Below are 12,478 nucleotides of genomic sequence, written 5' to 3'. Positions count from 1 at the left end.
ACACTTGGGCACTCACAAAATTCTATTTTGGTCATTTAGCCTAGGTTAGTTGTTAGTATTTTATAACACACCTTATGATTTTTGATATATGATTAATATTTTTTATTATTTCGATATATATCATTTATCACCAAATTGAGACATTAATTAGTTTTTGGTGCAAGTGGGGATAGAACCCCAGATTTTTTATTTGACAATAAGAGATTTTACCAGTTAAGTTAATTGGAACCCACTCGATATATATCTTTTAAGTGTACTATGACACTATACAATACATAATACCGGTATCTTGTTGATCACTCGATACACTTTAACATACTTGATTACATAATTTTTATTTACATTTTTTTAGAAAATATATATATTTTTAAAATTGTGTTTTGGGGGAAAAAAAAGCACTTCCCCCCTAAATCTATGGTGTATTTCACAATTCTCCTCTAAACTATAGAATGCAATATCTCCTTAACTATTGAAAATAAGCAAATACCCCATGCTCGTTTGATTACTAGAATATTCCACATGAAAAAATTTAAGATTCCCTTTAGGGGGATGTCAAATGACCCAACGTTTCTAGATAATGTCATTCAAAGAACCCACAAGATTTTATTTTTATTTACCACAACTTAAAAACTTTCTTCTAAAATTCTCATCCGTGAATGCTATATTAACTAGAGCTTGATACAGATAGTAACATCATTTTTGCTGGCTTATACCTTTTACTTGTGGCGGAGCAGCGATTCTGATTCAAGGGTGGCAAGATTGATATACATATACATACATATATATATATATATACTTTTTTTTTTTCAATGCTTGATTTCCATTTATTTTTTCAAGCCTAGTATTAGAGTTAGTACAATCAATGTTACACCTAAATTTCTTCATTAGTTAAGTTGACTATATATATATTTCAAATAAGTAAAAAATAAATATAAATATAAATAATTAATAAATAATCATTAATATATTAAGTTAAAATATTAATCTAAATATAAGATATTCCCAAAAAAAAAAAAATCATTTGAATACTTAAAATTAAAATGAAAAAAAAAAAAACTTAGAAGTATTAACAATATGATCATATACATGAAAATTTTTAAATGTTTTATGCGTGCCTTGATTTTTCAAAGACATAATATAATGTTTTAATTTTGAATTAACTTAAAAATATCAATATTTGTTTTTTTTCTATCTGAGATTTCAGTTCTAACTAACTGATTGTAAATGACCTTAAAAAGTATGTAGTCAAAGATTTTATTTTATTTTATTTAAAAAAAACATATATAATTCAGCAGAAACACATGATATATTATAGCAATATTTACTAATCAATCTGCTGGGACCTGGCCAATAGCACAAAAATTATACAAGTTTCTTTGGGAATTACTTCGCCAATTACAATTCCACCATTGTAATTCTACCATATTATCACACCCATGTCTCGTTTAAGTTCTTTACAAGTATGTACAACTACAGTTTTGATCACTTGGAATCTTTCCAAAAGTGTTTTTGCTATCTGGTACTGCTTCCTTGATTGCATCAACAATAACATTGCCTATATGAGTGCGTTGTCAACTTCTAGCTCCTATGGTTCAAATACATCTTCATCTAAAGATACTAGAGTGTGCAGTTTCACTATTATCTGGATAATTTTAGTATGTAATTTTTTCTAAGATAGGCTCCAGTATACAAAAATGGAGGAAAAGGAAAAAAGATAATCCTAATGAGGAAATATACTGCACACACTACCATACAACCCTCATAATCTTCTCCACATACATTTTTTCTTAACGAAGAGATAAAGAGATTCAGACATTGGTGGATGTCCAGAAGAGGGCAGTTTAATATTTGATGATTTGCTTGCATTTCTGTAATCGGCCAATACTAATGTCTCGAGCTACGTGGGATGATTGACAAAAGCTCACTAGCTGTCCATGTCACCAGGGAAAGATTATGGAGATGGCCGAGCAACTCTTTGTCGTATGATGGGAGCATAGAAACACATTCTGTTTAGAAAAAGTGAAAAAATTAGTAATAAGAGAGGCAACCAACTGAAGGTACTCAGCTAATCAGAACCTCAGATATCAAAATATTGATTTTAATGCCCGTTTGTAAAGAAACTTGGAAGAGTAATGGCATCTAGTCATATTTATGATCCAACAGTAAAGCTGCTCTAAAATTGGCTTGGTTAGCATTTGTAGAATCTATGTTGAATCACCATTTAGAAGGGATACTAGGACTTGGGTCTCTGTTGGGTGGGGCATCAGATAAAAATTTTATATAAAACAAAATGTGGGAGAAATGAAAGAATCGTTTGTCTGCTTGGCTAGTCAAACATGTTGGCCAAATTAGCTGCCCCTACAGTGAGGAGAAAGGATCGTGACTTAAGGTTTCTGATACAGAAGTAACACATTTGGTAATTCTCTAGTCATAGAAGAAAGACGTTTTTAAGAAGTACAGATACCATTATGTCATTCTTCTTAAAAGTACTTTCAAAGATGTGAAATATTTCATACCTGAGCTCTTCATGAGACTCAGTAGTGAGTATGAAGCCAGCACTCTTTCCTCGAGATCTTTTTCATAATTCAAGGATTCTAGCAACTGTGGCGTGAGAATTGAGCATGCCATAGACCGCAAATTTTCGTCTCCAACTGAATGGAGAAGGCTGGTCATCCAAGTAACAGTAATCATACTTGCTCGTGCTAACCTTGGGATGCCATTGGCTATGCAATCTGAAAGGGCGACTAACAATCTCTTGTTCCCACTGTTGAACAACATACTAGCTGCTTTCCTTTGCCAGTTTTCCGTTGCTTCTTCCTCTTCATCCTAGTAATGTAATAAAGACCACGTAACGAATAATTCATTAGAAAAGAGTGGTTAAGATCAGATTTATAATTAGCAGGGGGAGTAGTCAAGCCCCATTCTTACAGCAAAAAGAAATTTCTGTCATTTATCTAGTTTCTTCCTGATTAATACTATATTGCTCATGTAATGTAATTGTAAGCTTACTGAGTGCATGAAACCATCTATGACAATTTCCTTGCTATGAAATGAGTCCCCTGAACTCTCATGGAAACCTGCTTGTTGTAAAAGCCATTTTTCCGCTGATGCCTCTCCAGTATAAGAAAACCGGCCTGCCAACATCAGAAGAGCTCTTGCTGATTGTTCTTGAACCTTTTCGTGACATATTTGACAACTTAAAGCTGTTATGATTGCCTCAACTGCTTCTTCTCTGTATACACTGCACTTCATAGTATTACCCTGCAATGTTTGTGCAATTTGTTATGGTGATTGCTCAAGAATGCACAACCAGATATTATACAATTGGTCTGTTTGCTCACTGAGAAATTTGAGGAACTAAGGAGTCAGAAATATGATAACTCCTTTTTTTTTTTTAAAGATTTCTCAGAAACCATTAAAAAATTATCCGACTGAATAAAAATAAAAAAACAAGAAAGAAATTATATGGAATTACCAGAAGATCAAGCTGCAATAAGATTGCTGCAACCAGTGGGTATTCTTCTTCTGGTGCTCTGTGGAGACGGGCTAATAAAATGTGCATGGTGTTCAAGCCACTCCATCCTTCTTTTAGTCCACATAAGAATTCTATTATCTGTGTTCTTCTGGTAAGAATTTCTTGAATTAATATAATATGGATTGAGCTTATAGAAGAGAATGTAATAGGTAAAAGTTCATACCTATTAAGGCAGAGTAACTCGGTTAGTAAAGAAAAAGCATAGCTATTAGAATTCTTGCAATTCTCAAGGACAATAAGTTCAAGAAGAGAAGCCTTGTTCAAATTTTCAGCCAAGAAATTTCTACAGCTGCCATCAGCTCGAATGCAACAGGACATGATCAAAGCAGCATTGGTCCTTTCATGAGTATCCCCTCTCTCAATTTGTTGTGCCAGCAGATTCAATCCCCCAAGAGAAACCACTTGTCTGGCATTCTCTAAGTTCCTATCTTCATCAAAACCTGTCAGAAGTTGGTCTATAAAGTAAATTGCTGCCGCTTGAGGACTGCACTGTACTGTGAAGAGGGTCTGCAACTGATCTCCAAACTCTAACACTCGAAGGAATAATGGCACCCAGTGAACTGATATCATCTGTTTTGCCTTTGGCTTTGCTAAATAAAGCAGAACAGCGGCTTTTAGAAACAGAGAAGTGCTTCTCAGAAGTCTCATGAAGATTTCTAGCTGTGGATCCAAATTCAGTATAATCTGCCTAATCACATCATTCGTCCCTACAAATTCTGCTAAAATTGATATTATTAACTCTAAAATTTCATCATCATCAGAAGCAGACAAAACCTCTAGCATCCCCTCAATAATGGATGCTTCTGATAATGCAACTTCAATGGCGGGATCACCATGTGAGTCCAACCACGCTTTGGAGATTATTCGAATTGCAAATTCACATTCGCTAAGAATATCTGAGAAGCAAACAGTATTAATAGCTCTGATTAACTCACTTGAATTGGCATTCTCTTCCTTTCTGACTAAACGATTCTTGGCTGCAAGGTCGCCTTTCACTAAGCACTCTTTTGGCTGACTTCGGCAGGTAAAGATCTGGAAATAGTCTGATTTTTGTGTTTCAGGCCATGATTCAGCTCTCGAATCTCTATTGTTTTGGCTTGATGACCTTCGATGAGTCCCATATCCTTTCTGTACAAGTCAGAAAAAAGACGATCATCTGCAATGCAACAGTCACTTTTTCATATAACAGAAAAAGCAAAAGCCAAAAAAAAAAAAAAAACAGACTTTAATATAATGTAAAGAGAAATACCCACATAAACAAAACTGCAGTTATAGCTATCTTCATCTGTACATAGTTTATCCTTTTCCTCTAAATGCCACATATTGATTGAAGCTCCATTTTGATTACTGTGGTCCATAGATTTTCGCTCAAGTGAGGTCCCAAATACAGCTCGGTATCTTTTATGATTTAGGCAACCATAAAGCAAAATTCACAATTAGCACATAAACCAAATGTCAAAAAAAAAAAAAAAAAATTGGGGATTAAATTTTCAACAAATTATATTGTTTATAGACTTACAAGTTGTTCATGGGAGACTGCAAAGTGTAAGAATCTGAGGATCTCCTACTTGATGATCCATAACTGGGTTTTGATGGCAAATGCACAGTAGGAACAGGAGGGGCTTTAACCCCAACTTTAAGCCACCCTTTATAGTACAGAGCAAACTCAATAGTCCCCTTATCCATTTGGTCATTGTACACCTTGCTCTGGGCCTTCACTTTCCTCTCCTTATCAATATAGTTGGAGTTTGAAATAGTTTCAAGCTCCTTAGTGTACCAGATCTTAAGATGGAGAAGGTGGGGAAGAAAGAAATGCTCCCAAAGATCAGCAAGCAAGTCATTTCGAGCTAGAAATGGAGAATCACAAAAAACTTGAAGTAGGTGCCTAGCACAAATCCTATCATTTTTCTCAAGCTTGTAGAGAATTGCTAATAAAAGCTGAGCAACTGCAGAGATATGAGAATTGGGAATTCCACATGTTGAACCATTCTTAGTCTTTTTAGAATTTAAGGAGTCAACAACACTTAGAAGCCGAATGGAGTTCCTCAGTGTCTTCATGCTTAGCTCCTTCCTAGTCCCTTGTTCAACTACCAACTTGTCAATGTTGTCAATAACAAGTTCCATGTTTGCGAAAATCCCATTATCTGGTTCCTTTTTTCTTCTCACCAAGCAAGAGTTGCACTTGTCTCGAATTGTTTCCTGGAAATTCACGTCTTTCACGTACCGGCCAATGTATCCGCTGAGGATGGAAATCACTGCTTTAATAGCAACTTCATCAATTGGAGGCTCATCTGCTCTTGATTTCTCAGTCACTGTCGCCACTGATTTATTAGTATTCGATCTCTCTGATACCGAGCCCACCCTTTTAGATGACGAAAATATGGAAGACCCTTTTTTGGCAGCAGAGAGATGGGTAGCTTTTCGGTGGTCATGGCAGATGTATATAGGCAGAGCTATTGAGTCATCTACTTGTCCTCTGTCTCTGATAGGCTTCACAGGCTTTGGAGCCTTCCCAAAATTCCTGCGATCAAATCCTTCCTTGGCAAGCAGTTCTTGTAAGGAGGCCATGTTTGTTGGTGGCACAGGGTTGGATTTGGTATTGGTTTTGGTAATGGAGCAAAGTAGAGAGCTTGAAAAGGTTCAATGACATTCTTTTCAAAACCCAAAAGAGAGTAAAAGAAAACAAGAAGACAGCTAGCTGTTACTATTAGGAGAAGAGAATAAGGTGAAGAAAAACACAACCAATCTGAATCAGGACAAAAATACGGAGTATAAGGCAAAATGGAATTTGGGTGGTAATTTTTCTTTCCTTTCTTGTTGTGTATTTAACCGTTAGTGCTTTCTGACTGTTTCAGGTAAACAGTTGGACCGGGCTGGTTGATAACAGTTAATAAAAACTCCCGCCATCTGGAGAATCGGGTTCAGTTCTGGACCGGATATGTGAATGTGAAGGAGTAAGTTTTGATTTTTGGTTAAAATATAAAACCTTTAGAAAACCAAGGTAAGAAACACAGAATAATGCAAAAGAATATGTGGGTATTTGGACTTTGGAGCAATGTGAATTTTGTCTTTGCAATATTTGGGACCCACTAATTTGGAAAAAAGTTTCATTCTTGGTTTAATATGGGGATTGGGGAATTTGGAAGATAGCATATATAGCAGAATATAGCAGAGGTAAATTAATCAAACTGTTGATAAGGTCGGTCGTCGGTCATATATGCTATCATCATTTTCTACATATTGGTGAATTTGAGTTGATAGGGTATATATATATGTGTTGTAGTGTAGTGTAGGAGAGAGATTGACCGTTGGATGGATAGTGACCCATCAACTTTTCATTCACGTGGAACCAAACCTATATGGATATTTTCATACAAACAACAAAATGCTTTTAGTGGTATTTGAATTTGCCAACGGTGAATGAATCATATGATCGGTGATATTCGGTTCCCTCACTACTAGTGAACTTGAGTTTCAACTTTATCTACAATAAAGTCCCTTCTTTTATTCTGACAAATAATAATAATAATAATAATAATTTCTATTTGGGTTTGGATCGATTGCAATTTGCAAATCTATTGGATTTAAAATTAAAAAAAAAAAAAAATCCTTTGAGGTTTCCATAATTATGAAATTGATTTTTGAGACTAACTTTTAAGAATAATTATTTGTCTTTAGGTTTAAACCAATGGAATTTTGAAACTTAATTAATTATAAATACTTATTTTGAGCTCTATTAATAAATACGCGTATTTTATGGGTATGTCCATAATAATTAAAAAAACTTAAATCTACTGAACTATTGTCAAATGTACGGAATTTTCCGCGTGATTTTGAGATTAGAAGTACAATACACAAGTATTACAAAACTGATAAATTTTGGTTTCTTAAATACCGCTTGTATCTATACTACTATTTAAGGGGTTGCACCTGTTTGGATCGGATTTTTTTTTTGTTCCAAAATACCCCTACAACCTATGTTTAAGTAGGGGCAAAACTTGGTAAAAATGCTTCTTTAACTTTCACGTAAAACACTATCAACAAAATAGGACCATTTACTCTTAAGTCTTACCTAAAACATTTCCTACAAAATAGGAATTCAAATCTGCTCTAATCACTCCTACCAAAACATGATTACTTAGAAATTTTAAAAAGAAAGTTTCTTTCTTTAATCAACTTTTTTTTTTAATAGCCGTCTAAATTCATGTCTTTATTTTTTAATTGCCATCTAAATCCATGTCTTGGTTTTCTCCCACAATCCCCTTATCCGGTTATCCCACATTCCCACTTCCATTTTTTTCCCCTGAATTATCCACTTACAATTAGTTTCTCATCCACGATTTAATAGACAGTTACCACTCTTTTTTATAACAGTTTTTTTTTTTTTTTTTGGGGTTAATTTCAAAAATTAACTCCCAAAACATTATCCAACCAAGCTACCATTTTCTACTATAAAAGACGATTGCAGTATATCAATCAAAATTCAAAACTAAAATTCTTTGCTTATTTGAAGACAGAAAAAGAGGTAAGTTTTTGGAGAATTGCCCCAGTGCTAATTTGTTACAAAATCTAAGTAATAGAGGTGAGAAAATTAAATTATTGATTTTAGGTATTTACTTTATGATTTTGATGTGTTTCTTAGCCGGTTTTTATAAATATTTGCACTTCCTCTCTTTCTTTGTGACAAACTGTGTAGTTGAATTGCTTCTCTATAAAAAATCTTGATGTGAAAAAATTTCAAAACTGGGTTGTTTCTATCTGATTATTAGCGTGCATTTGTTGAGATTTACTTTTTATTGTTAACATCTTCTCTCTTTGTTACAATTTCTTAGTCCTTATGAAGCTCTAAAAAACAAATATGTTGAATTGCAAGTATTGTACTTTGGGAAAAAAAATGGAAGAACTCTAAAAAAACAAATATGTTAACTGCATCTGCAAGTTTATTTAAGATTTAAGAATTGAGGCTAGATATTAGTTCAAGTTTATTTAAGATTTAAGTAATAAGTTGGGTTTGAAAGATAAGGGTGATGTGTTTGATGTTCCATGCACCAATCCTTTTAATGTATTCCCTATTCAAGATACTCATGCTGTCGGGAGTGGTATCAATCTAAATTAGGGAAGAAGAGCCTGAAGTGCAACAAAGAAAGTGGAATACATTTGGAATGATTTAAGGTCAACCAAAGCGCAGAGGAGTGTATAGTAAACCTGCTCACATAGTTATTATAAATTAGATTCTAAAAACAAAGTTATATAAAAATTCAATGATTTACGTCTTTGTAAACAAAAAACAAAATTCTTACTAAATAGACTAATTTGCAGCCCTCTGTTTGTGTCTTTGTACCTTACCCCTTGGAGCCGTTACTTCTCTGAGAGTCTGTTTTTGATAGATAGATTGCACACACTAAGAACTCTTTGGCTTCTGTAATCAGATTCCAGGTTAGAATATAGATATTTGCAAACTTCTGCTTTGTCCATTTCCTATATTTAATATCATTTTTATTTTGAGAAAGAAGATGTAACATATGCTAATGTATATAAGGATTAAAATAAAATATTGGGTCTTATGAAAAAGTTCCAAAATTCTTTGATAAGTCGGGTTGATGTATGCACAAATTTATTGGATTGCATTGAGGAAGCGTTGGAATGGAATATTAGATAAGTTCGGGTGAGATTCAAACCTCACACGAAGTGGTTGTTATCTAAGAAATTGTTGTAAAAAAATTTCTTTTGTAACATAAACTATATTTATCATTTGTATAATTCTATGTGAAATTCAATTTATATATTTTTTTTATCATTATTAATTTACTACTCCATCAAAAATGTTATGTACATTTTCTCAATTTAAAGGTAGTTGATAAATTTTAAATTTAAGCTCTTTTTAAATTTTGTTATGGATGTGTAGCAAGTGGCTAACTTTTAGGATTAAAAAACTAAAATTTTGAATTAAACAAAAATTGATAACTGTGAGCCTTTCCTCTAATAAAAAAAGAAAAGAAAAAAAAGAAAAAGGGAACAACACCACCTAAAAGAAAAAAAAAAACGTGGATGCAGCATTGATCTAAATTTTAGGATTTAAGCTCTTTTTAAGCATCCTGGAACCTTTCCTTTAACCAAAAAAATAAAAAATAAAAACAACCAAAATTTGAGCTTTTATTGTAAAAGAAAAAAAATGGTAGTTACTAAATTTTAAATCTCAGAGTTTTTGAGTTTTTGTTATGGACGTGTAGTATATGGCTAAATTTTAGGATTAAAACAGTATATTTTAGAATTGAACAAAACTTGACAACTGTTATAAATATACTAGCCTCTGAGCACACACTTATGTGCATGCTCAGAGGCTCTTCTATTTTGTGGGTAATAATTAATTTAGAGTATTTATTATACTTTGAGATTATTACATTTTTCAATTACAAAAAAACTTAGGGGTGTGATGAGTATTATGTGTGGTGAAATAATTTTCCATCACACCCCTAAGTTTTTTTTTTGTGATTGAAAAATGTAGTAATCTCAAAATATAATAAATGCTCTAAATTAACCCTTACCAACAAAATAGAAGAGCATCTGAACATGCACTCTCAAAGGCTAGTAAAAGATAAAAGTTATAAAACTTGATGGCTGTTAATTTGGCAGTGACATAAAAGTTCAAAGTTAAACACATGTATAATACAACTAAAGGAAACGAATTCCTATCAAATACAAGAGTCATTTAAAAAAAAAAAAGTGTCATGTATATAATTTAATTTACTAAAAATATAAGTAAATGATATGTTCACAAAATTTTTACAATAATTTCACAACAAATTTTAGGTAGCCTATTGTAACTGGTGGGTAAAAAAGTAATGTTAATGAATGACCCAAATTATAATCAATAACAATTTGCCTTGTAGAATTTGTTATGAAATGATTGTGAACTTACTTTTCCTAATATTATAAACCCAAAAAAAAAAAAAAAAAAGTTGCGAAAAAACACATCCCAATTTTGTTTGTTGCTATTGAGTCTATGCCTTATTCTGGTAACATTAAGATAATCACAGCTTAGTTCGTAAAAAATGCTAAAATTATGACATATATAAATTATAAATTGATATGATAATAAATGTAATTGGCTTCATTTTAACACAAAATGAGTGCTTAAATTATCTTTTATGAATGACATATTAACATAAGATTTATATAATAAAATTTGTAGTATCTATAGTATCACTCTAAAAGAAATTTGTTAGAGATTTTGGATTTAATCCATTGGAGTCAATTTCGTACCATACCGGCCGGAATTTATCGTACCGGCAGGTGAACCGATACAGAAACACCCACGATTCGTACTGCTTAAAATACCGGTCCTTACCGGACTATATTGGACGTACCGCCGAATATTGGACATCTCGGCCGAAAAATGGATACCGGGCGGTACTAAAAACTTGAAGAAAATGGAAAAAGTTATCAGTAGAAAGCTCACGATGCCATCTTCACTGGTTGTTTTCCCATGTTGTCGGCCATTCCCCCAGCCTTCCTCCTTCTGTTTTATCCAGCCGCTGCTCTTTCTTCTTCTTCTTCTTCTTGTTTAGTTTTGACCGAGACTGTTCTTCTCGTGCCTTCTGTTTTAGTTGTGTGTGGCTCTTGTTTGTTTGTTTGTTTGTTTGTTTTTTTTTTTTTTTTTTTTTTTTTGAGAATCAGTGTGTGGCTCTTGTTTAATTGTTTTGTGTGAGTTTTAGTTGTGTGTGCGTGGCTCTTGTTTTGTGTAAGTTCTGACACCCACGTGAACTCTAATGAGTTCAAATTTCAAATATACTTGACTTTGAGGCTGGCTGCTACTCACATTTGGTAAGCAATTTTAATTTTTTTAATAATTAATATCATCTTTTTATCTTTTTTTTATTATTACAATCTAATATATCAGGTTATATTAATGGGTTGATATTTGAGCAAGAAATAACCATATTAAAAGTAAGCAATTAATTTAGAGAAATATGCTATTATAAATTTAAGGATTCTTATATAGATTTATAAGTAATTCTAAATAAATAATAAGTATGTCTATATATATATATATATATAAATATAAAATAATAGTGATAAACCTGAAATGGTACACTGGTATTGACCGGTATCTAAAATATATCGTACCACTGGCCAAATCGGTATAGCTTCCGGTACGGTATTGATTCCCTTGATTTAATCACATATGACTAGTCGTAAAGGTCATGATACAAAGATTATTCTATTTATTTGAAAAAAAGAGTAAATGTCTCTGTTTTTTTGTTACAGTTTTTTTAAAGATAAACGTAACATACTCGTACTATATACATACCATTTTTTTTTTTGTTTTCGTATTTTATGCCGAATTTTTAAAACATAATTTTTAAAAATATACTGAATTATTCCCGTCCATATATTTACTGTATTAAACACATACTGTATTTTATTAACTATGATTTTGAGACTAATTAATCATTCACAATCACATGTATTTGATTTTAATTCCAAGAATACTTCTTAATCGTTGAAACATATAATGGGTTGAGCTTGATCTTGGAAGTAGGAAAGTGATGTGCTTGGTGGTGGCTCAAAGAAGTTAGAAGTGAAGCCAAAGTTTGGGTTGGGTTCGTCTGTGAAGATGGTAAATAATTGTGAGAGACCATAGAGATCTAGAATTTCATATTTGCCATTCAACTTCTTGGATCATCTTTTGAGTTGCTTGCTTCTTAATCAACTCGACAAGTTTGTGATTATTAAGCAATATTTTGATGAAGCGCTAACCATGATGAGATTGGGGAAGTAGTATATTGCTGGCTGCTGCTTTTTGATTCATCAAGTTTGTGATAGAAAAGTTTAAAAATGCCACTTAGTTATTTAGTAGGGATTAGGGAGGTGTAACATAGCTACTAAATGAGCTATGTGGGTATCCACATTCCCTTTTAAAAATGTGGATATTCACATTCC

General features: G+C 32.7%; 1 protein-coding gene across 1 annotated transcript; it reads right to left on the bottom strand.

Moving 5' to 3' along the window:
* Window positions 1–1,320: 1,320 nt before the first annotated feature.
* Window positions 1,321–6,262, bottom strand: LOC126705559 (putative E3 ubiquitin-protein ligase LIN). The gene is made up of 7 exons (XM_050404613.1): window positions 5,055–6,262; window positions 4,789–4,933; window positions 3,699–4,663; window positions 3,476–3,623; window positions 3,010–3,261; window positions 2,517–2,826; window positions 1,321–2,006 (listed from the first exon to the last, which is right to left on the bottom strand). The coding sequence occupies exons 1-7, from the start codon at window positions 6,101–6,103 to the stop codon at window positions 1,885–1,887; spliced, it is 2,991 nt and encodes a 996-aa protein (XP_050260570.1). The 5' UTR covers window positions 6,104–6,262; the 3' UTR covers window positions 1,321–1,884.
* Window positions 6,263–12,478: the final 6,216 nt, after the last annotated feature.

Source organism: Quercus robur, chromosome 11, assembly GCF_932294415.1.
Source record: "Quercus robur chromosome 11, dhQueRobu3.1, whole genome shotgun sequence".
NCBI lineage: Eukaryota > Viridiplantae > Streptophyta > Magnoliopsida > Fagales > Fagaceae > Quercus > Quercus robur.
This window is presented reverse-complemented; position numbering and strand designations above follow the sequence as displayed.

Coding starts and splice junctions, on each gene's coding strand:
- LOC126705559 (XM_050404613.1), bottom strand. CDS start 6,103: ATGGCCTCCTTACAAGAACTGCTTGCCAAGGAAGGATTTGATCGCAGG. Junction 4,934..5,054: donor CAGTCTCCCATGAACAACTT/GTAAGTCTATAA, acceptor AAATCATAAAAG/ATACCGAGCTGTATTTGGGA. Junction 4,664..4,788: donor ATAACTGCAGTTTTGTTTAT/GTGGGTATTTCT, acceptor TGACTTGTACAG/AAAGGATATGGGACTCATCG.